General features: G+C 43.9%; 3 protein-coding genes across 5 annotated transcripts in view; all 3 read right to left on the bottom strand.

Annotated features, from left to right (window-relative positions):
* The window catches only part of LOC132262994 (transcription factor AP-4), a 39,989-nt gene extending 23,558 nt beyond the window's left edge, over positions 1–16,431 (bottom strand). The window contains exons 1-2 of the mRNA XM_059762526.1: positions 15,888–16,431; positions 6,013–6,202 (exon numbers count right to left, since the gene is read on the bottom strand). Of these exons, the coding sequence (XP_059618509.1) occupies positions 6,013–6,202; positions 15,888–15,961 (264 nt within the window). The 5' untranslated portion in view covers positions 15,962–16,431. The remainder of the gene's footprint in view (positions 1–6,012; positions 6,203–15,887) is intronic.
* Positions 16,432–16,742: 311 nt separating this feature from the next.
* Positions 16,743–23,258, bottom strand: LOC132262550 (polycomb protein Sfmbt). 3 transcript variants are annotated; one of them, XM_059761838.1, is made up of 8 exons: positions 23,104–23,258; positions 22,432–22,619; positions 20,766–21,351; positions 18,910–20,209; positions 18,657–18,846; positions 17,977–18,238; positions 17,576–17,910; positions 16,743–17,501 (listed from the first exon to the last, which is right to left on the bottom strand). In XM_059761838.1, exons 1-8 carry the CDS (start codon positions 23,114–23,116, stop codon positions 17,154–17,156), a joined length of 3,222 nt encoding a protein of 1,073 aa, XP_059617821.1. In that variant the 5' UTR covers positions 23,117–23,258; the 3' UTR covers positions 16,743–17,153. The 3 variants fall into 3 exon arrangements, with proteins under 3 accessions (XP_059617821.1, XP_059617822.1, XP_059617823.1); XM_059761839.1 differs by having other exon boundaries at positions 22,444–22,619; XM_059761840.1 differs by lacking the exon at positions 22,432–22,619 and having other exon boundaries at positions 20,766–21,303.
* An 89-nt stretch (positions 23,259–23,347) lies between these two features.
* LOC132261580 (protein arginine N-methyltransferase 9-like) lies at positions 23,348–26,521 on the bottom strand. The gene is made up of 2 exons (XM_059760456.1): positions 26,157–26,521; positions 23,348–25,353 (listed from the first exon to the last, which is right to left on the bottom strand). Exons 1-2 carry the CDS (start codon positions 26,432–26,434, stop codon positions 23,481–23,483), a joined length of 2,151 nt encoding a protein of 716 aa, XP_059616439.1. The 5' UTR covers positions 26,435–26,521; the 3' UTR covers positions 23,348–23,480.
* Between the last annotated feature and the right edge of the window lie 38 nt (positions 26,522–26,559).

Raw genomic sequence — 26,559 nt, 5'->3', positions numbered from 1 at the left:
AATCAAGATGCGATGCACAAATTCTTCTCGAATGCGCACAAATTTTCGATGCGCAATTGAGAGCTAGAAGTTGAATTTTCCCCACCCATCGCCATCCCCCGTGAGACACTCAATTTCCCGGCTGCCGCGCCGGAGTTTTGGTGTTATAAAGTCGGTCGCCCGGTGGATCGATATACGGTTGTTGCCATAGCGACAAGATTGTACGTCACTAGTTTTACTATGCTGCTGTTGCTACTGCTTGCTCTACGGAGCCCAAGCTGAGAGGCACAATTCTCCCTCCGTCCAAATGCGCTGCCAAAATCATAAGCAACAAATTCGTAGGTGTGGATACCCTAAGTTATCGGCGAGACCCCGGCGTTGTACCCATGACATCAAATTCACCACAAACATAAGGGTTATAGTTGGAAAGCTGTGTGTACACTCATTACCATCTCGGCATTCCACACCGGAGGCAAGACTGCACTATGAAATAAATTATCTGCAGAGGTTTATTGCATCCAATATACGAAAAAACGAGCAATAAACATTGCAGACACTGCGAAGGTCTCAGCATTGTGATCTTTCCTCACCTTGAGAGTGTCTCGGCGTGGATTTTTATGGATTTTCACATGCGCCTCTCTCTAGAGACCATATACACAGGCCGCCACCATCAATTCGAACTTGTGGCATTATTAAAATTGCAATGGTGCACCACATTCACATCATTTCAATGTGCAACCAATGTACATATTGCAGCCATTCAATGAACTAAGGCGAAAAAGATATGACTGACGCCGAATAGCGTGGGCACAACATATCATTTTAGTGTTTTACAATATGCGGAACAATATAATAAATTATTTTAATGAACTCACTGTTCAGTTCTCTCCCGAGGAGAAAACTAGATCTCTCAAGACAGGCTCGCTTAACGTGAAGACAATCTTTGAAAGCGGAATTTCCATACGGTGTTATTTCACTTAGTCTTCAGCTTAATCCAAGCAAAGTCCTCCCCATTAATGAGATATGGGATATCTCTAAGGTTAGCCATATAAAGCTGACATTCTCAATCCCCAATATTTCATCAAGTTCATTAGTTGCCATTGTCATTCATTGCAAATTCTTAAACACACTTCATTCCTACTGAAATTCTACTCATCAAAACATGCGCGATTTTTTGCATCTGCACCGAAAACCCAGTGTGTTTTTGTGACCAAACATCCTCTCTCGTGGAATCAGAGCAAAAACTGATTTTCCCACTGATAAAAAATTTCGCTCTGAATTATACATTCGTAGTGGAAGCCCACGTGTATCAATTTTCAATGAGCTTTTGATACGCCTGTGCTAATAATAGCTATGCTCAATTTTTTATACACCATATCGTACAGTTACCGGTATTTGCTGGCGCCGAAAGACAGGTCAAAATCACTACTCTATCGTAACGCTTTTTGCTACAGTAGTAATTCTCTCCGAGTTCCCTTATCATTGGCATGATTATGAACAATAACACTACTATTTCGGACATGTGACATCGGTTTTTATCAAAGCAGAATTGGGTGAATTATGATAATTGACCAGAAATAGTGTAATATCTTTGGATTCTGAATAGAAAAAAAAGTAGGGAGATTTATAGGGAGAAAAACGAAATGTGAAATTGTGTATTGAATTGGAAACGCCCGTGAATTGTCTCTGTTAGATTGCGTTGTACATAAGTTATTTTCTCACCAAGAAAATTCGTTTCTCTTTCCAACTAATTAATCCAACACACTGCGCCTCTCCCCCTTCCATCGCCCATTCAATATATATATGGCAATATAATAAGATATCGTACATAAAGCTAAGAAAACGTCTGTCTGTCTGTCTCGACTGACTTCCTCCTTCAAGTGTAGTCTCGAATTGAAATGTATGAATGAGAGACTGGTTGAGATTCTCTCTATACTACACATTATGGAGGAGTTGTTCAATTTCAGACTAGAACGCACAAGTGATGATGTTTTGCTGCTATTTTGCTTCAATTATTTCTTAAGTACTTTTACATCCTGTCATTATACACACATGCACGTTGTATCTTATGCAGACATCAACCGTATCTGTGCAGAAATTCCATCTCTCAGCAGAATGCATACTAACAAATCCATCAACGCGAATGTCATAAATGAGAATTTACTATACGCGAGAAGTGATCTTTTTAAACTACCTCATTTACAATTCGCGCTATAGCCACCAAGAATACCTTATTTGTGCTGGCAATACAAAGTCACAATTATTGTTATTTATCACCGTACTTAATGCTCAAATTTATTGCGAGAATATTCTTATTTGTACTTCTAGTGCAATTCTCATGCCTTCCCCACCTAAACTTGATAGTTTTTCCACACACACACCGCACAGATTTATTCCCGCAACAGAATTCCAGTGAGTTCTTGAAAAAAGATTGCACACCTCATGCAAAAAATACAAGGACGATGTGAGCTCAGAAAAAATCCCCAGCAAATGCCAAGCTGTAGAGAGTATCAATCAAATGTCTTTGGCGACTTTTAATCCCATATTCAATGGGTGTATGCAAGATAAAATCCTCCCCCATACGTTTTTTCTGCCACTACACTTTCTCATGGTAACCGGCAAGACAAAAGCACATGGCACAACCTTGTCCTCAATTAGTGAGTTGTTTTTAAATTCGCGCACGATTCCTGCATATATGTCTCTACCCAGATAATTCATTCTGAGAATTTCTAAAAATTACACACTTCACACCACGAAGAATTTACTATTTTATCACTACACACGCCGAATAACAACCACGTTAGAGCGATTAAAAGCATCCAATGCAGCATCAATTGCGAGGGATTTTCCATTTCAAAAATATCAGTGTGGTTTCCACGAAAATTGCAACATTAGCCAGTCAAAATGGAAACACGAGATGAAAACTGGGTCATGTTTATAGTGGAAAACAGAAGGATAAGTTTTTCGGGCGACTGCCTCCAACAAGACATGTATCTTAACTTGGTAAGTTATGCTAAATATATCCCTCGCAATGTTCTCACTGTTCTCCTTTCCCATGAGCATCAAAGCCGATAAACTTACAACGCACAGTGTGTCCAACAGGAAAAATTCGTGCCACCGCACAAAATCTAGTGCAGAAATTTTTAAACTTGAAGGTAACATTTGCGAATTTTTTTTGCTCTTCCACAACCGCCAAAAGCCACTCTCGTGTATCTGGCTTCGAGTGATCTCAATATTTTTGCTCTCATTTCTTACAGCTCTTTTTCATTGAACATCACCCATGTGTTCAATGCGATTCAGACGAAAAAAAGGTGATATTTATAGATTTTGCTTAATTGGCACACATCAATTGTGAATTAAAATTAAATTAGCAAACCTCCCCACCCATTTTACACATAGTCGCGCACATGCTGCAAACTACTGCGAGTTGAAGAAACATTGTGTGAAGCTCTAAGGAAAATATGATGATCATTTGTTGGATGTCAGTTGGCAAATGAGGAAAAACCTTCATCTTCAGCGAACGGCAACATTGAGACGAACAAAGGATTTTGCGGTGAACTCGAGTGATAATGAGAGAACTATTACTGCAAATTCTATATTTTCTTATCTCTCCCTTTGTCAGGCAAACTAGGAAATACTCATGAAAGCATCGTGGAATTAGTCAACAGCTGTTCATTCCGACGTATTCATCACATCACGAGCGAAACAATGTTGTTAAGTGCTTGATATCATACTCTGTACTGAATCATGGGATAGTCAAGGACCTTCGAAGAGGCGCCGGTAATCCAAGATTTCTAATTAGTAGTGACTCAGCAATTAGAAACAGATAAATTGCAGTGTCTTCTGCATTCTAAAACACCTTGCAAATCCGCCAAAGATTAGTTTTGCGAGAAATTCCACTCACAATTCAGTTACAAATAATTTATTTGACCTCATAAGATATGAAACAATGCACAAATCCAACGATAATCTACTTGTAATGGCACTTATGGCACCGTCTGGATGCAAAATTGAAAATAATAATGAACCATTGAGTCTTTTCACTGCACTTTTATCTCACTCTCGCCTTATTTAGTAACATATTTATGCAGAAATGTGTTTGTACTTAAATCGTAAATAAAGTAATTGCATAATGACTATATACACAAGGCGAGTAAGTTGTTTTGTGTAAAGTTTTTAAAAGCACTCTCCCATACAGCATGATATTATTTTCGTTATTTTCCACCACAACCACACTCAAAGACAGGCAGACTTGAAAATTGTGTGAATGAAATTGAAAATTTCAAATATGCGAGAATTCCACAATAATTGATGTTTATTATGTCATTTACTCTCTGATTTTCATTGGCGTGCACACACTTATCTCTCGTTGGGACACACAACATCGCCAACTTGCATTTTCCACTGCATTCAAATTCACCAAATGCCCGTATTCTTCGCAAAATGCTGAATGTAAAATAATATTAAAAATAAAATGCCAACAAACATGCGCGATGGTATTTAAGCCGGGAAATATTGAGTCATACAAAAATACAAGTGTAAACCAATGACCGCTATATAAAAACAAAATATTTTCCTCTAGATCTTTCCACTGCTGTGATGAAATAAGGTCTGAGAAAAAATGAGAGGCACATGTTGACGGCAAGAAGTGCAATGACATAAATAACTTTCCGTTTGTGTTATTTATCACTCATTTTGAGATAAAATCGCGCTGTACGTTTATTCAATTATTCATCAGACATGAGATTTTATATATATGATTTTAATTGAAAAATACTCTCATACCTTAATTCTTTCTCCCACAACTTCGTACACGAGCCTATATAGAGAGTTACTGAGTGAGAATATCATTCACACCGCTTTCCCATACATTTTCACTCTATCCCTCTCTTTCTCTCCCTCTCTCTCTGAAATTTCCCAGTTTGTTTTGCCAGTTTTCTACTCTGTTCAACCGTGTAGGCAGCATTTTCAGATGCACAGGGAGAAATTTTTACAAACATATGGCAGCGAATGCACCCAAAATAACGAGTCACACAATGAACAATCTCATATGGTTGGGAGAAGAGATATTATACCTGAAAAATAAAGTTCGATGAATCAATAATAAAAGAGCTCGAATGTTGTCTATGGGTGTGGTGTAATCCTCCCCGCGTCATTCCCCTTCACTCTGTTTCACGTCGCAAACACATTCTTCCCGAGTTGTGTAGTAATGCATATAGTAGAGTACATTTAACTCTTTCATTGTACATTTTCTGAGTGGGTTTCATTCATTTCATTCAACAGTTTCAGCGCTTTTTCCACTGGTAGTCGCGCACCAGACTTGTTTTACTATAATCGCACACATCAACACAGCAACCAAATCACTTCCACTCACGGCTTCAACGAAAAAGCTAAATTGTGTCTCGCCAATTAACTTTTGATACAATTTCCAATCCACCACGATAAACAATATATATACACAGCTTTTCACCCTCCACCATTTCATCTCAATCTGCAAAATACATAACTATAGGATTTCTCTCTCTCTCAAACTTTGTGACTCAGTTTCACCTCATTCACAAATATCGCTCCGTTTTTTTCGGCTCTCTTCATACCACAACACACAGTTCATTGACACACGCTCATAGAGTGCATTAAAATATACGCTAAATACGAAAATAGTTGGATTTGAAAAATTATCCATTCGCCAACCGTTAAGTCATTTGAAATGCGCTGTCAATGTGCAGTGACAGTAATTTTGGAAATATATCATTTGCTAATAGCTTCACCCCTGCTGAGTAAAAATATCACCCGAAATTATGCACACCTCCCACGACATCCGCCAAAGTGTTCAGAAGGTTCAGAATGAATGACAATTCTCGTAGGTGCTAAATTATTCAAATGCCAAGCACCTCTAGAGAGCACAAAGCTGACCTCCTTCCCATTTAGCAACAATGTTACAGAGAAGCAATGTGTATCGACGAAAATCGCGATCGTGTCTTTCATCTCGCACTTTGATGAATGATGATGATGGATTTATTGTGTGCCACGTACCTTGCTCAATTTTTCTCCCTCGTGATGCGGCAGGAGTAGCCTCAAGCTCTGGAATCCAGCGTTGATGCTCTGCATTCGACGTCTCTCATTGCTATTCGCAATTTGGCGTCGCATTTTCTTATCATTATCAATCATCGTGGTTGTTGTGTTATGATGACCACCGCCACCGCCGCCGTCCTCTTGTGTAATTCTGCAAAAAAGAGAAGCGCGTGAGGTGAAAAATGCAATATTGCGCCGTATAGATAAAAAAGAGGCTGAAATTGCTCGCGCATTTACAATAAATGTCCAATTAAGTGCCTATGATAGAACGCACGAGAGAAAGTTTTGCCGCATGTGGACACTGGCATGTACAAAAAATTGTTTTTAATATAATTTATGGTGTTGTGTGGTGGTGACAAGACATTCACTTGGTCGATTAGATGGAAGAAAATGGAAATTCGCATCAATTAATAAATCAAACCCGTTTCCCTTTTACTAACCCAGCCTCTCCCAAACCATTTTGCTTGCAATTTATATATCGCCATCGCCCGCAAAATATAGCCAACAAATCTCGAAATGTGTGTATGGTCAATAACCTATCAAATGGCCGCAAAGTGTGGACGAACAGTTCAACAGCTGTTGCCAACAATTCGCACAATTATTCATTTTGGAAATATTTGGCCCCATGTCGGATCAAAAGAGCGCTGCTATTGTGCCAACATATCGGGAGAACATCAAAGAATTGCTAGATAGTAAGTATTTCTTGTGCATATGGCGAAGATGATAAGCAAAATTGAAGAGTTCACAAGTGTACAGATATTTCCGTTAAGGTCCTAATTACTATTTCTTCTTCCCAAAAAAAACAACTTTATGGCTATAATGAGTGGCTGTACAAGTGGTTTTTCCCTCTAGTCATTAACACTTGAATATCAATTATTACAAAAGTCCCTAAACATCACTTACATAAGCTTCGATGCGAAATGACAGTAATTTCCAAGCATCAAGTTAATTTTCCGACACTGACAATCTCGTATTCTTTTTAGAGGTGAATGGAACCTTCACAAAAATCTGTTTATATCAGACACTTGTTGATAAACAAAGAGATTTCGAAGGTGTTGCGCGCACTCCTTCACGAGGCAAAGCCACTTGCGATCGGTATCTCTAATTCCCGTCCGAGACTTCGCTAATTCTCATTCACAGACTCTGTGCTACTCATTAAAACACCAGAGAGATCACACCTCGCGGAGATGCTTTTGTCCAACGAGAGACGCGCGCAACTGAGTCAGGCGTTGTAGTGCTGTACCTCATGAAGTGGCTCTCCTCCACTTTGACATGGCTTTTCATCGACCACAAGACTTGGGGCCACGGCGGCCTCCTCGTTTTTGCAAAGAAGGCCTTGCCGTCACCAGCTAAAAATTGCACAACATCTCTTCTCTCTCGACTGTGACACACACTCATCAAAGCGCGATCGAGCGCAGTGCAGTATTGCGCAATGTACATTCATCCTAATGAGTCAAAGCCATAGTCTCTCAAAGGTATGTGCGCCACTTCCGGATACACCCGAGAATAAGGTCTCATGCTATTTCCGAAAATTAATTTCACACGAAAAGCGCCAAGAAACAGCTGATTCATCTTGAGAGTTTTTGCGTCTATTAAGCGTATCTTTTTCCACATTCCCGACCACCCAAAAGTGACATTCAGCGTTACCTTGTGCTGATGCTACAACTCACGTGAGTCAGATCGCACACACGAAAAATTCTGATCACTTTGGGTCACCCATCGCACGTCACCTTCATTCGTCATTGACGTATGGTTCATTGTAATATTTTATTCATTCACCATCATGATTAATGATCAATTTGTCGGAAAATTTTTCCTTCTCGTTCCCTTCTTTTTGTTTACACCGTCTTGGCGCGCTTTTTCGTTGCAAATTCACCTCATCAGCTGAGACGCGATGGCTAATTGGACATATCGCTATGTGGCCTCATATTGAGTGAAATTACTCAACCCGATCTTATTTCGACTGACAATGTGTCATTGAATTTCTTGCTGCACTTTTTTCTGCACCATAAACTTTTTAATTGCATTGGGCATTACAAGCCACGCTTAGATTTTTGGCCCTTGTCTCATCGGCGCGGCCCCAAAACAAAAACATGCAACATCACACACAAAGGGTACTAAAACACAAGTAAATTGAGACTTTTTACAGCTGAGCAGCGCGCACAGGACAGACAATGAAGACTCGCGCGGTGAAAACATCTCACATGATGCTGTACCGTCGTTATATAAAAAAGCCCCCGATGTGAGTTCAATGATTTTTCTTGGCTGCCAGAGTTCTTCTCACATGATGACTTTTCGATGGCTCATCCACATTTCTAGGGCGTGATTATTTTTGAAGCACGCCTCAGTGTTTAGTGCCGCGCCGAAGACTGATTATTTCTCAAAATCCACAATTCGCACTCACATGTGATTTTCGATGAGCAACACGCGGCATAGAAATCCCAAAATATTTTCATAACGTACAACCGGTTGATTAACAATTGCCCCTTTTCCTCACACCTCTCGACACTGTCGTAACGCGCAACCTGTTAAGTCCGAGGAATGAGTTTCTAGCATCTCTTTCCCGAAAAAACCACACCGAAAAGACAAGCTGTATTCCTGGATGCAGTACATCAACCCCAACTGTGCCCAGATCTCGCGCGCTCTCTCTCTCATGGTCTCGCCACACCCTGCGATAAGGCGCGCAGCACACTTTCCAACGAATGTATTGCGCTGGCCATTGACTTCTGTGGCACTGTTCTCCTTTTATCCCTTCATTGAGAAATCTCCAGTTCTCTGCATCTTCCGCTTTCGCCCTACGCAAACTTACCATGAAACCTCACGTCTCCCGCGCTTTTCCACCCACGCCTCTTTCATCCATATGAGGCGCACACACACCTCTGGAGCCCAAGATTATCAGAAGCCGCAGAGATGTTAATCCCTGCCTCTGTATATTGACAATTTCGGTTGATTTTCCATTCCAATTATCTTGTTTTGTCTCCACCTAATTGGAATACTATATGGAGTTGACTTGGTAAACTGGTCAGGAGGAGCTCAACCAATTCAAATTTATCTAAAGTGCTTTCTACTTACATCGAGATGGATTTGACTTGATGGGCATCTAATTCAGTAACAAGTTTTAGGCTCATCAGATGCCTATACAAGCTTTTGATGGTTCAGAAGAAGAGTATATGGAAGAGTGAGAATTTTATTGAATACAACTCTGATCTTATTTCTGCTCTCTGGAGTCAACATAGCCCCATGACTTCTTCAATTTTTCACATTTAAGAGAGCTCTTCTCTGTTTTCCAAATATACGCAATTCTATCCACTTTTCCTCTATTACCGCATCCGGATAAAAAATATTGATAGAGATATGCCAATGGATAGGAGGCAATATTGAATATTTTTATAGCTATACTAACTATACAAAATCACTGTTTACACAAGAAATAATGATATGTGATAATTTCTACAATTACGTGATTACTTTTAGGCACTTTTCCCCATCAGCAAACAACCTGCCTTCAATTTACACATTGTATTTGATCTTTCCATACTCACAAAGCCATACACTTTATGAAATATTGTACCTCAAATTTCACAGATTGAATATTGTCTCTCCTCACTGTTGTCAAAGGTCTTCCATTCATGGCAGATTTTTGGATATTGATTTCCATTATTTTTACTGGGAATAATATTACACAAAGGGGGAGTATCAACGACACTCTCTGACTGGCAAATGTGTTGCGTGTTTTATCAATTTGTGTCAAAATTGCGTAATTGCAAAATATCCTATCTTATCGCTCAGTGACACTCTCTAAATATGTCAAGAATTTTCAAGATAAACGCACACATACGTGCTCATTATTTTACAAACGAAAATAGTGCCAGTCAAATGATCTGAATCCTCTCATAGGTTAATGCACTTCCTCCGGAGCATTTGGGTGTCGCTGTCTCTTCGCCTATATCATCTCATCTGGGCACATCTATCTCGCGCGGGAAATGAGCTTGGGGGGATGGAGTAAGGCTTAGAATGTAATAGATGTTGGTGCCAATTGTGCAAATAGCAACCGACAAGGTGGCGCCATAATTTCATGGCTTCACAGTATAAATTACATTATAAGAAAATTACTCTTTTTTCTCTCTCGCGCGCTTCTCAGTTACCTTATAACACAACACCACATGTGACAATGTGAATTATCAACACTGGGCAGAATCTCGCATTTTCTGATTTCTTTCTCGCACCCGCTTTCTTTGGGAGCATGTCACGTGGATGCCACATATGTATAGAGATGAAGAGAGAAAAAAGGCCCTCATGTCCTGATTTCATCGAAATTCCGCATCTTTCTTCCTCATGTTGTGTGTCGCATTTAGAAATGAAGGCAGAAACAGTTGGAATTGTGCCAAATGAGTGCCCAATTGCAAGTGTTTCACCGCGTCTTTGCCTTATTGTCTCTCTGCAAGAGTGAGAGAAAGCTTCACACCGGCCTCATGTATATCATATAAGCCGCGCTGCATCACGAATTAATTGAATAAGTTTCACTAAATACAATCTCCGTGGGCTTTCCTTATTCTCCTCCATACATCTTATCAAATACGCACATCTGGCTCTCTGTCTCGATGCAGCCATTTGATCAGTCGGCATGAAAATAGCACGTAAGCAGCCAGAAGGAAAAAAAAACATACAGAGAGATGTGGTCAAAAGATGCAGAGGTGGTAGACATGTGAGGACGCGTCATATGTTGCGTAGGTTAAGTTTCAAACTCACCGGTTTTGGCTCGACGTGGTGGCGTCGACACGCCACCAATTTGGGATTGTCGACAGGCGGCACCATTTGGCATCCACCGCGAAAAGAAAATTGTCATAAGCGCCGCCGCTTGTCTCACCACTTTTTTCGCATGCTTATTCTATTTCGCACCTATACACCTCGTTCTTCTGAGCATGGCAGTACCTTCTGTTACCGTTTCAGCCAATTTCCGAAGGTGGGAGTTGATAGAAAAAACTGGACGCCACTATTCTTGCCATACTGCTAAAGATGCACCTATCTTGATACTTTGTAGACTAACTGAGCCTATACAACTTATGTTGCAAATTCCTTTCACATTCTCTCTAATGGCTCACTTTATTTACGGTAATGTATAGGAAATAATTAGGATGAAATATTTATCACGTGAATTCAATCAAAATACAATCACGCGACCGAGTGCATTAGCGAAAATAGACGAAAAAAAGTGGCGGCATCGTCTGTATCAAACGACTAACAAGAGACACAAGACTTCCTCATGTATCAACGGCCACGAAAGTAGAATTTCATACTTGCAGCACGCGGTAAAATTAGATAAATATATTTTCTCTCCTGACTCTCGTTAGCTAAAAAGTCAACGTGGGCGAGAAATTTTTAATCAAGCCAAGCCAAAGAGAGTTTCCACCTCAGTCTGCATGTGAACTCCTTTGACGCTAAGGGCAGAGGAGGTAAAAGTGGACAGAAGAGACCCAGGCAAAAAGTATCAAGTTCGCGGAGGCGTTTTATTCAAAGTCCATATGCACATCGAAACGATATCAAGGCAAAATGGGAAAGAAAAATGTCTGAAGCCAAGAGAGACCTGAAGAGAATGAAACATTTATTAACTTCTCTTTTCGCATGACTTTGAACTCGGCGCTCCGAGCATGTATAGAGTGCACACTTCAAATTGCACAGCCACACAATTAATAACTGAGCAATTTGTTGCGAAAATAGAATCCCATATAATCGATCATATGATGTTGGTGAGCCGGCTTCCACTGAGATACAATGCCTTTCCCGCGCTCTCTCGAGTGTGTGGGGGCCCGAGCTCATGGCGGGCGCCGGTTCTTATCATGTGCAGCTCTCCATAAGTACTCAGCTCGCTGCATTTTTCCCCTCTCCCCCTGTGTGTCAGCATCAATGCATTATTGCACATTGCACGCTTTTTTACGCGCTCCCCCTTTGCAGCCCCCCACAAACAGAAACTACAAATTGACTCCATTCACGACCATTAAAGCGTTATCCAATAATTGTGTTAAAATTGAAACGTGCGTTTCAATTAAAACCCCTTGCTGTATGCACTATATGAGTGTAAATGTTGACACAAATATTACACTTGCCTGTTTACACAGCAAATTAGATTATATTGGACATACGGCAAAATGGTGTTTCAAATTGAATAATAAAAGAAATTATACCGCCCAGTAAATTTCACAGCTTTATAACACTTTCCGATATTAATATTCTCATCCATTCACCATTTAATTAAATTTAAACCATATAACGCACGATAGCCATGCAGTAATTAACCCATTTTTCGCGGAAAAAACGCACTTTTATCACTAAACTTTTACAGTGACATTTACAGGTGGAGTGAAATATTGCCGAAGATATTGGATTACTACCTACAGACCTTAATTTTTTAAGCCCACGTGCGTTGCATGAGATGCATTGCAAGATCGGAAATGAATCCGGTTTTACAATTCTTGGCCATCTTTGAAAATTACCCAGATTGAGTTTTTGTGAAGATTGGATTTTGGGATCTGACGAAAAATGCGACTGACTTGGATTGAAGCTGAAATCAAACTTCGACAATGGAAGTCAACAGTAATTGCGCACATCACAATTTTTTACAGTGAATCCCACTAATTAAAAAAAAAAACACCAGACTAGTTAGATCTGCTAAGAGCCAGTTTGGAATTGCAATAGACTCTTAATTGTTACCTTAACTACAAACAATTGCGGCAAATAAGTTGTCACTTAATCCTATTCAGAAAACCATTTACAGAAAACATGTGAGCTCGAAAGTGTGAATAACGTCAGACATGGGGTGTTGTGCCTGTGAATTCCCACAATTTTTCACAACAGCAGTGAGATACATGAGAGGGAAAATTGGATATACAAATAAGCACCTGACCAAGCGAATTGACTTCACAGTTGGTGACAAACCATGAAAGTGTCTTGCGGCAATTCTCCGAAATCCCTACTGTAAGTTCCCCAGACCACTCAATACAAGCCGATCAAGTGGACTTTAAATGAGGCTTTGGGGTGCAGAAGGTGGGTAAGACCCGTATTTCCGACGAATGACGTCAGGAGAGTATTTAAATTCACTTCTTCAGTCTGCACTCAATGCATTATTTATACACTTTTATAAGCCATACACCGAGCAAATCTACATATGTGGTGGCAAAATATCAGTCTCTGTCTTACTTTTTTCCCTACACAGAAGTTTATACATGCCATATTGTGCTATATGGCATCTATCAGCTGATCTTGATACATATGAAATATACATATGACGTGTATGCTTATTTGCGGAATAGAAGCACAAAAAGAACTACTCCAGTAATTGCATGATGACAATCCCTCTCAAATGCATTGACATACCAATGATTTTGCGCCTTTTGTCACATTGACTCGGGCTCTCAAGAGCCAAGGACACAACATTTTGATTGGCTCAAGCGAGAGAGAGAGAAAAGAAATCAATTGCCAGCCGACAATGAATAAACAATCTTTGCGGCACATGATATGAAATTGACCATCAAAAGGAAGGAAATGTGGAGCGCGCGTCGTTCTAGTCGAGGACATCATCAAGCAATTGCGTAAGCAATATACAAATTATGAATAAAGCACGATTATTTGCCTCATTGTTGCACACTGCAAACGTTCTTATCGTTATCACTGTGACTCAGTGCTTTGCAGTTTTGTTTTAGCACAATTCAGAACTTCTGACTGAACAATGAAATTCATTTTAATTTTTACCGGATTGGTGTCATATAGTGGGACGTCAGCATTTTACTATTTCCACGTGTTTTCAAGCGAAATCCAATTAAAATGTTAACGTCACTGTCAGTGCCACCTAAGCAACTGCTATAAAATGTGAAGCTTAATGGAGTTGGCTATTTTTTTTTAAGACGATGACGTTTCCTATCCACATAATGTAATGCGTTCTTATTGCAATTGCTACTAATAAGAATTTTGCGCCTATGGGTTACAAATTGGAAATATCCAACAGTCATTGTAACCAGTTTTCTGGGACAGAGAATTATTATCAATCCAGTAGGATTTGCTAAGAACTCCAAAAAGAAAACATCCAAGTCATTATCATAGACATTGCAATGGACAATTAATTTTTGTCACATTTGGAGGGCAGTGTCCTTTTCTGCTCCTATTTTAAACATTTTTTTTTTAAAGAACTCCTCGCTGTTGACTCTGTGTCACCTCGATATTGAGTACCTTTAGTGCTTAATGTTGCAAGGCAAATCTGCAAGGTTCTTGAACCAACCTACGGAGGCACACATGCTCTGTGTCCGTCATGTGAGATCATAAACTCCGCGACAAATTCACTTGACTGCGCTGGCTGAGTGGGCAAAATGCGCGCCAAGTGTCTTGGCGGGAAAGAGCCACTGCGGCAATCAACATTGTTGTGTACTCTCTCAATTGTCAATGTGCAAGTCGGACAATTTTGCAATACTGCCGATGACATCGAGACAGTTTTGGGTCATTAGAGAGATGATGTCTATTTCGAGAGGAGAGACAGCGAGGGCGAAGCGCGACATCTCAGGAGAATTATGTCACGCCGCGCCACGCGGAGCCAGTGCAGACTCACTAAATGCGTCTGACTTTATACTTTATTGCAATTCATGTGTCATTTCCTCCTCTCGGTGAAAATTCTATACGCCACACAACACTATTTTCTCGCCTCAAATGCCGTATGATGCAACCAGTTGACTGACTCTTTGCACGGTCTCGCGCGTCTGGCTCGGAACAGCTGAAATAATTAGTTGCGGCCAAGGAGTTGGGGTAAGGATCCTTCCTACCATTCTGACATTCATCGGAAATTATCTTCGAGGGCCCACGCACACACACGCCCACGCGCCGTCTGCTCACACCCAGATCCGTGGGCATCGGCAAGTGCGACTTTTCGACAACGCCGGAAATTGCGTCATGGGCAAAAGTGCCATTTTCCACATAATCGAGAGTCAGCTGTCTGGGTGATTCATCGCTGAATTCCCTCGAAATGGCACTCACGTGAGCATGTGGACGGGCTCGGCGGGTGGGGGGAGGCGCCATACCTTGCATTTGATTAGTGTGGATGCTGAAAAATTGACGCCGGGCGGAGGAGTGTGAGCAATGAGACATTTTTTTTTACGTAACACGATATAAGGCAGGAGGGAGAGAGCGAGAATCCCACTACGCTACGCTGCTCGTCGCCCGCTGTGCTTCGCAGCGCGCACACACTGATGCCGCCCTGTCGGCGTGTTGGTGCATCGATCGATATGGGAACCGAGCCGGAGACTTTCTCTCTCGCTCTCGCCCGCTCGCATCGCTATTTTTGGCACCGCTCATGCGGCCGCGCGTTTGTGCGTGTGGGTAAAGCCACGCCGCACTTTTGTGGAGATTTTTCCTCCATTGCGTCGAGATTCGACCGCGCTGTGTGCCCGGAAATTCACGCCAAGACGCGCTCTCTCTCGCCGTCTCAGCACTCCGCCGCAGACGGACGGCCGGACGGACAAACAGCTGAAAATGTGCGTGCTAGGGCGCGCGAGGGTGGCGCCACCACCCGTGCCCCCGCCTCACGCGCGCCAAACGTGGTCCGCAGATGGCCTGCGACGTATGAATTTTGCATTGGGAGCCCGTGCGTGTGTGTGCGGGGGGAATGTGAGACGCGCGCGGCAGGTAAATGTGTGGCAAAATGCGACGCAGAAAAGGCACAAATTCCAATCGGAGCTCCGCTCTTTTGCACACACACTCGCCGGCGCCGCCCGGCCGCTCGGCGCACACGCCAGCCGCGCCACCCCATTTTTCCCGCGACCTCTGAAAATTCTACCAAATCATGCCCTTCTACTCACATAAACTTCTCGTCCAGCTTCTGCACTGTCTCCACCACAACAAATTCTTCACTCTTGCTACCCACAATTGACATTTTGCACAAACACACGCCGCGAAACACTGAAGATGTCTCTTCTCCTTTTGCCCGGGGTCGGAAAAGGTTTCTCTCGATGTGTAGTCGCGTGAAATTGCTCTGCAATACGCAATTCCGTGTCCTCTAAGCACAGGTGAACAGTAAAAACAAACTCACAGGGCCAAAATACCCAATAATTCACAGAAAGATGGCTTTTTCTCCACCAAAAACTGCACCTCACACCGAACAGCGTGAAATCGCGAAGACTTTCAGAAGATTTCTGGTGGCGGGAAACAGCTGAGGCCCCGTGGATGACGCTATTTCACCGATACTGGAAGGCTCCGCGATCTGGGCGGAAACACATTTATCACTTTTCCCCCCACACTTTTTACTACACCGCGCCACTTTAGCACTACAAATCCGTTCGCAGTCCCCAAAGAGTCACACTTTTTGCAAAATCTGCCCAATTTTCCCAATTTTTCACTCCTCGTGCACAGAGCACTACTTCTGTCTCGCGGGTGAAAATTGGCGTTCGACGTTTCGGCGTCTGCCAGCTGGGCTTTGGCAACGCCCCCAAGCGCCCGAAGACGCACGATCGCAGGCGAAGAGGCCGCGGCGACGTGGTGAGTTGCATTCGGTGTGGTGAATTCGCTTTCCCACCACCGCACCGAATCACCATCGTATTGGAAGGCCTCCCGACCAGCCGCTTCCAATTGGAATGCGCCAAAAATCACACAGACAAGGGGTTAAGAGCAGTCAATTTGCCCGCTCTCATAGCAATTTTGCGCAAAATGTGGTAAAATTCATATCTAAATAACTTATATTTCTTCATCTATTGCTCAAATATGCTGAAAATGTACAATATGTTTGAGAATCTATGCAAAATTACCTTAAAACTCTTCTCTATCCTTTATGAATGCTTCCTCATCTTCTCATGTGTTTATCATCTGCCCCGAAGGTGTGTGCTACTCCCCGTGCAATAAGTATATGGCAATTTTCATATTTACACTCTCTCCTCCAATCATCTACCTCTAATCCCTGATTCTGTTAATTTCCAGTAATTTGAACGCTGTCGGCCAGCATCCAATCGACTCCCCCTCATGCGCCCGCTTCAACCAGCTGCAATCCCACGAGGCAAATAATTTTATCAAATTTTACACTCTCAACACACACACATTTGACTCTCGAGTCTTCTCACTATCAGTGTCAGGCACTATAAAAACTTCTTGCCCCGCCTCAGCTGTGTAGGATTGAGTTTGCACTTGAGTTGCTGGATGAGATCATAGATTTTGAGTGACGGTCCTACTTTCATGCTGAGCATCGTGATTATCTCGTCCTTCGTCAGCTCCAGCAATCGCTTGCCGTCCACTTTGTTGCGACTGAATGTGTCACAGTACGCCGTCCAGTCGTTCACACGCAGGAAAGTCGCCACATCAAAGATGTTCCACACTTCCGGACACAACTCCATGTCACTGGACGCCGACGATCCCGTCGCAATGTCTGGCAAACTGCTGGTGTCGTTGAGTCGAGGAATATACTTGGGACTGCTTACAGCAGAATTCTGCAGAGATCAAGAGAAGTACAAAAGTTATCGTCAGTGCATGAGAAAGTTGGAAAAAAAAGTTTCATCCTCACATTAATATAACTCGTCGCTTTCCGCTCTGACGGTGGATTAGAGAGAGGTGACGTGGATGAGGACGACTGGGCGGTGGGCTTAATCCTCTCCACAGCATTCACCCCCGCAAGCGATGAAGATGTATCACTATGTTCAGTTTGATTGGTCTGTTCGGATATGTCACTCTCGCCACCACTCAAGTCCTCCTCGTCCTCCGAATGTCTTTGCTCCTTCTTGATTGATATCGTACCTCCCAGTCGTCCGTCCGTGCGCCTGCCACCCGTCCTTCCCACTGCCTCCTTCTCGCTCTTCAACGATGCCGGCGACGTCTGATTCTTCATGCCTCTCCGTCCTCCTGCAAATAAAAAAAAACATAGGCATTAAATTAGCCACTTCCATCGCAACATCCAGCCCGACTCACCTTTCATCTTCTTTTTACCCCGCTTCTTCGCCACCATCGGCTTCACCGGCGCTGACACTTTCGGGCCCTCGAGCCGATGCTTGACCATCACACACCAGCCCACGGGGAAGATGTCCGGCGACTCACAGTCCAGCCACTGATCATACTCGTCCTCCCAGCCGTCAAAGTGCACCTTCAGGAGGCGACCCACGACGCGTGAAATCGTCGCCACGCAAACCAATCGCGGATCCATCAAATCCGCGCATTCTATCTTCATGCCCACCTGCAATTGAGAGAAAATGGTCAATGCAAATCCAATCCCACGCCCAGATTTCACTGATAATGTGGCATTTTCAATATACAATTTCCAATTGGCATTTATTACTACTTGAGTGATATTTTCACGTCGCATAAATTACTATCATTTGCAACATGGGGATAATTTCACGATTTTATGTTCTGCATAACACCTTTTCAATTCATGTTACAGTGCGTGTAAATTATATTTATTGAAATGCCACTTTACGAATTTACACCATGTTATGGTGTTTGAATTTTCCATTATCATCACCTCTATAAATTAAGGGCTTTTATAGAACACAAAATGAAAATGAAATTTTTTGCCAATATCGAGAAACAAAAAATAATGACAATTAAATGAATTATAGTTACGAAATTAGGTAAGAATCTCTAGAACTCACTTGAAATTTGTGATGTGGCACTTCCATGCTGAACAACTCCTCGCCAGCCGCCGAACTGCCTGTGCTCCTCAGGTATTCGTCCCAGCTGAATTTGTTAACTGTATAGCCAGCCGGTGGTATCAGCTGGATATTATTCCTCGCACAGAAGCCCACGGGAAAGATGCAAGGAGATTTCTCATGGTAGCAAAACCTGCAAGTCAAAAACATCTCATTCAGATCTAAACAAAAATCTATAGAAGATTTTCAGTCTCACCAATCAGTTCCATTCGCGACAGGATCATAGAAATCAATACGAATCATCATGTAGCCAAACTTGAGTACCGCCATCACGGATGCCACACATATTGATGAGAGATTCAGTGGGTCGATCGCTTCGAGCTTCATTCCCACCTTGAAGTTGGACACCTTTCCGTCCAGGTAGTACTCTTCGTAGGTGAAATTCATCTTGAACAAATCGTGCGTCGCGTCGTCCGTCAGGAGTTCAATCATCGCATCATTCGCCTGTCCCATTCGCGTCATGTAGTGCATTGGACCGGCTATCCGGTGGCCAACTGTCGTGGCCCACCCAACGGGATGAATCAGCGACGAGTCCTCGTGGCACCAGAAGCCATTGTCATCCACATCGTCATAGTAGCGCACGTACAAGCGCTTGCCGACAATCTTCTGAATTGTGGCCACCTTCACTTGTGAGATGCGATTCTTGTCCACCACCTCGAGTTGCTGCCCCGGCCGGAAGCGCGACTTGAAACTCTCGCTCAACTTGTTGTAGAACGTCGTGGGCAGAGTACGCGCGTTTGACAAGCGATTCGTGAGAAAGGCCTTCCAGTCACTGTATTTCTTCGCAATTGTCTTGGGCGGGATGAGAGGTTTCCCGCGCGTGGCACACCAGCCCACATGGTGCACCTCGGACGAGCAGAGATTCACCCAAAAATCGTGGCTTGCATCATCGTCGAAGCCCTCATAGCGCAGAAGACCCTTATATCCCTGAATTCGCAGCAGAGACGCCACCCAGAACGAATGAGGTACATATCCAAGAGCCGCCGCTGTTGTCTGACTCTCCTTATCACAGTCCGTGTTCTCCACCTCAACCTTCATGCCCACCGACACCTTAGACCACACATCGTAGCCCGGAACATGGCGAAAGCACGTCACGGATGCTGCCACGAAGCCCGGCAAGCTCAACTGTGGCGTCCAATCAAACGAATCGCCCGGACGACGTCTCACCGTCTCGATGCGCTCCTCCTCGGCACACAGTGGCTCCTTCTTCACTGGCATTATCTGTGGCATCTCCTCCTGCGGCATTACATCCCTAAATAACTCGCCACTGCTCGATGAAGTCTCCTTCACCGGCTTGTACGTGAATTTGTAATTCGTATTGGGCACAGATGTCGTCTTCAGTGATAACTCAAAGTCCTCCATCGTCGATGAGTCCATTCCCACTTTGCGATCCGGACTTACACCAAAGTTTCTGGCACAGGACATACTACAAAAACGTCTCTCCTTCGTGTAGAACGAGTGTTTTACGCCAATGGCGCCGCACTTCTCGCAAACAGCTGCAAAGACAAAGGGGAGAAAATTATTTTAATCAATGAGAAAGTGATTGTATGTGATTTTGTCTTATTTCCTGTGATGAATCCCATCAATTCTACTTACAATCTAAACATCTATGTACATAAATTCTATGTGGTATTTTGCAATTATATGTCTGTAAGGATAAATTAAGGGGGCTCTAGGAGAAACATTGAAAAAGCAGTGCAATAGCATTGAATAATTAAAATATGAACATGATCATGTGTAATAGAGACTGTGAGTGAATTATTTCATTATCTACAGGTGTATTTCTTTCCTCCCAAATTGAGTGAACAGAGAGATGTTATGTGCATGTGTCCTTAAAGACTGTACAAGAGGGGGTTTTCTCAATGGATTTCTCGGGATAAAATTGCAATAAAACAAAAGAAATTCATCCCACAAAACTTCATCGCGATTTCATATTGTAAATCTTCTTCTAAAAGAAAATATCGAATTGCAATAAAAAATTAAGTCAAATCATAAATACAGCAAAAATGTAATTAGAAATGAGAAAAAAGGTAAAATAAAACCATAACCTACCCATGCCGTCTTTTTGGATGGGAATTTCTGAGGGATCGACATTGCCTTCATAGGCAATGGGCGTTTTGAGCACCAATCCTGGCCGCTTCACCGGCTTGATCTTCCTGAAGGTGTCCCTGCCCTCCATACTCGTCTGCGTGGCGATCGTCTGGTGTTTCGGCGACGTGGCTCCCATTGAGTACTCATCGCTGCTGTTCTCCTGCTGCTGCTGTTGCTGCTGCTGCTGCATCACGAAGTCACTCATATCGAAATCCGACACCATCTCAACGCCGTTCTCAAGACCCATCGACGCGCGATACCGAAAGCTCGCCCGGTGCTCGTCATTCATGAGAATCTGCTGCTGTTGCTGCTGAAAGTGCTCCTGCAGACTCTCCGTCTCCAACTCCGACATGGCAATGGGATTGATTTTATACGCCGTCGCGTCCAGACAATTGTTCACAGGTGCAGCCGCCACCTGCACCTGAATCGGACCCGCCACATGCGCCGGCAAACTGAACAGCGGCTGCTGTTGCTGCTCCCCGGACAGTTGAGCCGACGCCTGACCATTCGAGAAATCAGACACAACACCCATCATTGGACTCACGTCCTGTGCAGGGATGTGATCGAACGCGCCATTTGGGGGGAGAAAGAGAGAAAGAAAAATCCACGTTTTACAATTATCTTCTCCTCCACTTCTTGGACTCATTCGCGCCACTATTCAATCATCTCTGTTCTGTCTCTCTCTCTCTCTCTCTCTCGCCTTCCCTTCCCGTTCTCATCAACCCTTCGCTCGTGATATCATGAGAAAAAGCAATAAAAATCCCGCAATTCCATCACACATTCACGAAAAATTTTCCACTGCATCTCTCGCTGCTCAAATTCAATCTCACACACCACACAACACACCACGCAATCCTCAGCAGCACCTTTCTGTGTTTCACACGAGTTAATCTAATACTTTTACTATCACTGTTGGCAATTTTGTTAAAGAAATATACGATAGAAATAAAAGAAATATTACCGAAAAAGAACCAGAAAAAATAATGCAGAAAACATGCAAAAGTGTGGATTTTTTCGTGTGTATCCAGTGTTAGCAGATTGTTTCTGAAACCTTTCTTATGAGGAAGAATGTCACAAGTTTGGCAGAAGCCAAGCAATTTCTGTGAGAAACATATCCATCAAGGCATTCTCTTAGAATTACAAAAATCCAGAGAAATGCAGCAATATGGGGTTAATGACAGAAGCAATTGTATTACAGACTTTCAAATCTACTGTAATCAGCATTAAATGGTTCACTAAAAATCTTGTTAGTCTTAAAGGGTTTACGTGAAATCTACAAATATATTTTGTATATAAACTTCGATATATTTCTCATGATAAGAATAAAAGCCTTTTCACTATTTGTTAAGTGCTTTGAAATTCTATTTCTTTTATCTCAACGAAGCGTTGAGCAACAAAATATCGTTAGAAATTCTCAATTTCCTCGCGCTAATTTTAATTGTAGAATCATGCAATTGTAAGTCCCACCCTCTGAAAAGCTCCGCCCACTCGTGAGTCTGCACGATCTTCTCAGATCTCGTTCGAATTGCTGCATTTCCACGGACTTTTTCTCTCCAAAGTACTAATTCACCTTAACGATCAAGGCAAAGTCTAGTGATTTATGTACAGAAATGCAAGGGGTTCTTACTCCAAAATTTACCATGGCCTGCGTCTGCTGGCTCAGGTCATCCATCACGGAGAGCCCCATTGATGACGGCAGCGATGTCTGGGCGAAGAATGGATTTGTGGCATTTTCGTCCATTATGATCGAATTATGTCCCATCCACACCATTCCCAAGTCAGCTGGATTCATACCAATTACATTTGCATTGTAGACTACAAGAAAAGCAGGTGGAGATTGTCATCAGAAGTTGTGCAGAGCGCTTCCGGGAAGATAGATCCACCCCTGAAGTGAGGTTAGAGCGCTCGTCCGACTCCGGTCACTTCAGTGGTGCGCCGTTTGGTCTTTCTCACGACTTATCGGTGCCTTGCTTCCAGGAAAATCGTGATTAGGAGGATTTTAGTTGGCGACAAAGAGGCTTTTCTATTGCAAATCGATATTTGACATTTCCATATCGTTTTCATTCGCGGATTTTCTCACGCTTTTTCGCACTCTCGTGCTACTCGAGCGCCCCCGAGTCTGTGTTATGCTGTGGAAAACCTCCCCCTGAAAGCCGTGGAGCTCCAGTGAAGCCCCCCGAGTGGATTCAAAGTGTGATTTTGGGGCGAATAAATGTTGATAGTGTGTTTGAATGCGGCATTAATGGGAAGACGCTGTGCCATATAGGAAAATTTTCCACCTCAATATCGTTGTACTTACGATTAATATCCATTTATCTACAACGCAATCGCTTCACCCACAGTCCAATATTGCATTAAACACTACAATTTGACCAGTAAAATGATGGAGAACCCACCAAAAAATGCACAAAAGCTCTGTATAAATTTGAGCACACAAGCATATAAAAACAATTACGGCACACTATCGCCCTCGCGCGGACACTCTTGCTAACTAGCGCGCGGCGAAAATTCGCCACGAGGATTCAAATTTGACTGCCTTTGGGTGGTTTATCACGATTTTTATTATTGGATTTCAGCATATAACGGCCTCTGAGCCATGAGATTCTCTGGATTCTCAAACTCTGGGTCTAGCACCTAGCGCACGGGCTGATTGGTACGTACATTTTTGTCCTAAAGTCAGTCAAACTCAACAATGCTGCACTTGATGAGACCGAAGTTCTGCACAAAGTGGATTGTGAGCTGAGCTTTGCTATCACATTCACCGCGACTGAGGAAGCAGCAGTTCCTCGCGTCCGCTCTGTGCGTCACAAGTGGATCCGATCTCCTGGTGAAGAAGATATTGAAATGGTAGAGAATGCCATCGATCTTCTGACCTTTCGTAGCGCGGAAGCTCACGGATGTTTCATGGAGGGCGTCATCGAGTGCCAGATCGGCTATTTTCAGTGTGGTCAACTTTACGTGCTCAAAGTTGCCACTCAGGTCCAAGAAGTGCTGCGTGGCGTACTGATTGATGTGCGGAGAGATGCCGAAAGTGTCCATCTCCGGATTCACCACCATGCTGGACTTCACCAGCCAGTCAGATCGTATAATATTGCCCACCACTTCGATCCTGTCGGGCACGATGAGTCCCTTTGGCTGCAACATCGTCCTCAGCAACGGATACATGGCCACATGAGTGTTGTTAAGGTCGCCGCACTGCTGAACAGGCGCGAGGATGATGAGGTCGAAGGTGGCCTTGGCGTTGGCCACGCATGGATCCAGGGGACTTGAGAGGTACTCAATGCTCCCGGCGTCGATACAGTTATTCTCAGCCACGAAGGCAATGAAGCTGCGAGCTTGAGAAGAGCAGTAAAGCTTCCGGGCGCGCTTTTCCTTCAGAAGCATCATTCCCAGGTAGGGAAAAGGCGAAAAGTCCATCACTATTGGAAAGCTGCCGTCCTTTCGCTGCGAATTCACATCATACTCCAATTTGGTCAGGTAATCCGTGTCATTGATGAAGCGCAGCACATCCTCGGGGATCTCCAGGCACTTTTCCATGGGCTGATTGTGGGCGTGACGCAACCGAAGGTGTCCTCCGCTGCAGGACACAGTTACTGTCAGCATTCGGCCTGCCTCCACGTACAGCCGCTGATTGAGCCGGAAGATGGCTTGATCCCAACAACTCTCAGACGTTGGACTGCTCTCGATCACAGCTGATCCGTGACTGTTGATTGCCAGCTTGAACCACACCACGAATCCGTCCACATAGCCGGACTGCGCACAGCGCATCTTCACGGTGTTGCTCGCTCCGTTGAAGGACTCTCGCATCTGCTGCAGATCATTGAAGTTCACCTTCAGGCACTCCACTGGGGAACAGAGGGTCTCGAAGGAGGCCAGCTGGGAGACACTTATGGTATCGTACAGGTCAGTCTGCGGAGCCACGATGCTGTAGCCGTTCAGGAAGATGTAGTCTTCGAAGGATTCATTGAGCAGGACACTTCCCATGGCGACTGATCGTGACTGGAAGGGCGCCACGATGAGAGTGACTTCTTGGGGGAAAATCTCCCCGCCCTCAGCCAGCAGATGTTCTTTGGCATGCATCAGTGTCTCCAGGATCTCCTCTCCGAACACACCACAATCCAAGATCTCAGTAACTATCAACTTTGGTCGCCCATGGGGAAGATCATTCTCAGTGAGTTCCCGAGAGTTTTTGCCCATCACCTCGACATCTCGCATTCCATTCGCCGCGAACACTTTCTGGGCAATGGAAACCATCACGTCCGAAGTTTCGCAGGCCATGATTGTCTTGGCACGTCCACGGAAGGCGTACAATGCCAGCAATCCTGTTCCCGTGCCAATGTCCAGCACGCTGTCGCAGCCCAACTCCACCTTGGACGCAATCACACTCGCATAGATGCAGTTCCGCAGGCAATCGTTTAGCATCCGAAAGTGCCACCGCTCCACCAGCTTGTCCTTTACATACTGCAGACTGTGAAAGGCCTTGAGATGCTTCGGATCGATCTGTAGAACTTGCTGGAAACAACTGAAGGACTCAACGTAGCGTCCGAGTCTGAAAGAGAGGAAAAGGGAGGAATCAGTGGATAAAATTCCAGGTGAATTTCTTCTCTAAACTGACTACATATAGCTAGAGGATGACTATGGGCTGCTGATGGATATTCTCCTCGATTGTCACTCCTGATTGATGCATAAAACTCTTCCAGAGAGACAAACTCTTCTGGATTTCCTGGTCGTGCATTAGGATCTCAGGAACTGTGAAGGACAAGACTTCCTCCTTGTCAATTGAGGCAGTGAATTGCCTCAAGGCAACCATAGAGAGGCAATTGTTCTCAGTTTCACACCAGTAAATCACCGGGAATCCCGCCAAGAGGCCTAAAACCGCAGATAGAGAGATTTCCGGTGAAAATGTCACAGAATCTTCCCCGATTCCCATTTTCTCCTGCACCTCCTCCAGGAAATACCGCACCTTCCGCGCAGAACATTGCATGATTTCCGGCTGTTCGAGTTTCTGAGAAACATTGACGAAAACTGGCAGTTTCGATTGGAAAGCATCCTGAATCATGGGCAAATTCACGATGCACAACTCGCCGTGGAATGCAAAGAGCGTGCATCCGTCACTGATAACCTTGGCAAGGTGCAATTCTCGCAAGAGATTGCGCAGATCGTCGATTTGTGGCTGTGGCGGGCCACAAATGAACCCCGTCCGGACACCACAGCTCACGAGGCGGATTTGTCTGGCCAAGTATCGCGAATGGCCGCGCTTCAGGTGCAGCCGGACGGCGTCCATGATAATTTCCAGGGGCATCCTGCAACGCGAGAGAATTGTGATCATCTCGAGCAGGGCTTCCCACTCACTTGTACAGCCGCGATCCCAGCTCCGTGAGCAGTTCGCAGTCCTTGGGGTACTGCAGCAGCACCTTGTCGTAGCAGTCAAAGAGCTCGGCGTACTTTTCCTCCGACTGCAGCTGATCCGTGTGCTGGTGCAGCACGAACGAGAGGAGCTCCTCAATGGTGGCCTTCTTCTCCGGGCTCAGCTCCAGCTTCTCCATCAGTAGATTGAAGGCTGCCGCGTAGTTCGCCTTTTTCACGTGGTCGTACACTTCCTCAATGGCCAGGGCACTGGAGTCACTCATCTTCCCTCATCAGACCACTCTCACTGCTCCATTTCGCCACCCTTTTCCTTGACTTCGCGCTGAGAAATTCTGCCCCGGAAAAATATGTGACATTGACACAGTGAGCCGCAAAATTCTCCGAGGCG

This window comes from Phlebotomus argentipes, unplaced genomic scaffold, assembly GCF_947086385.1.
Source record: "Phlebotomus argentipes unplaced genomic scaffold, Phlebotomus argentipes genome assembly contig_15, whole genome shotgun sequence".
NCBI lineage: Eukaryota > Metazoa > Arthropoda > Insecta > Diptera > Psychodidae > Phlebotomus > Phlebotomus argentipes.
This window is presented reverse-complemented; position numbering and strand designations above follow the sequence as displayed.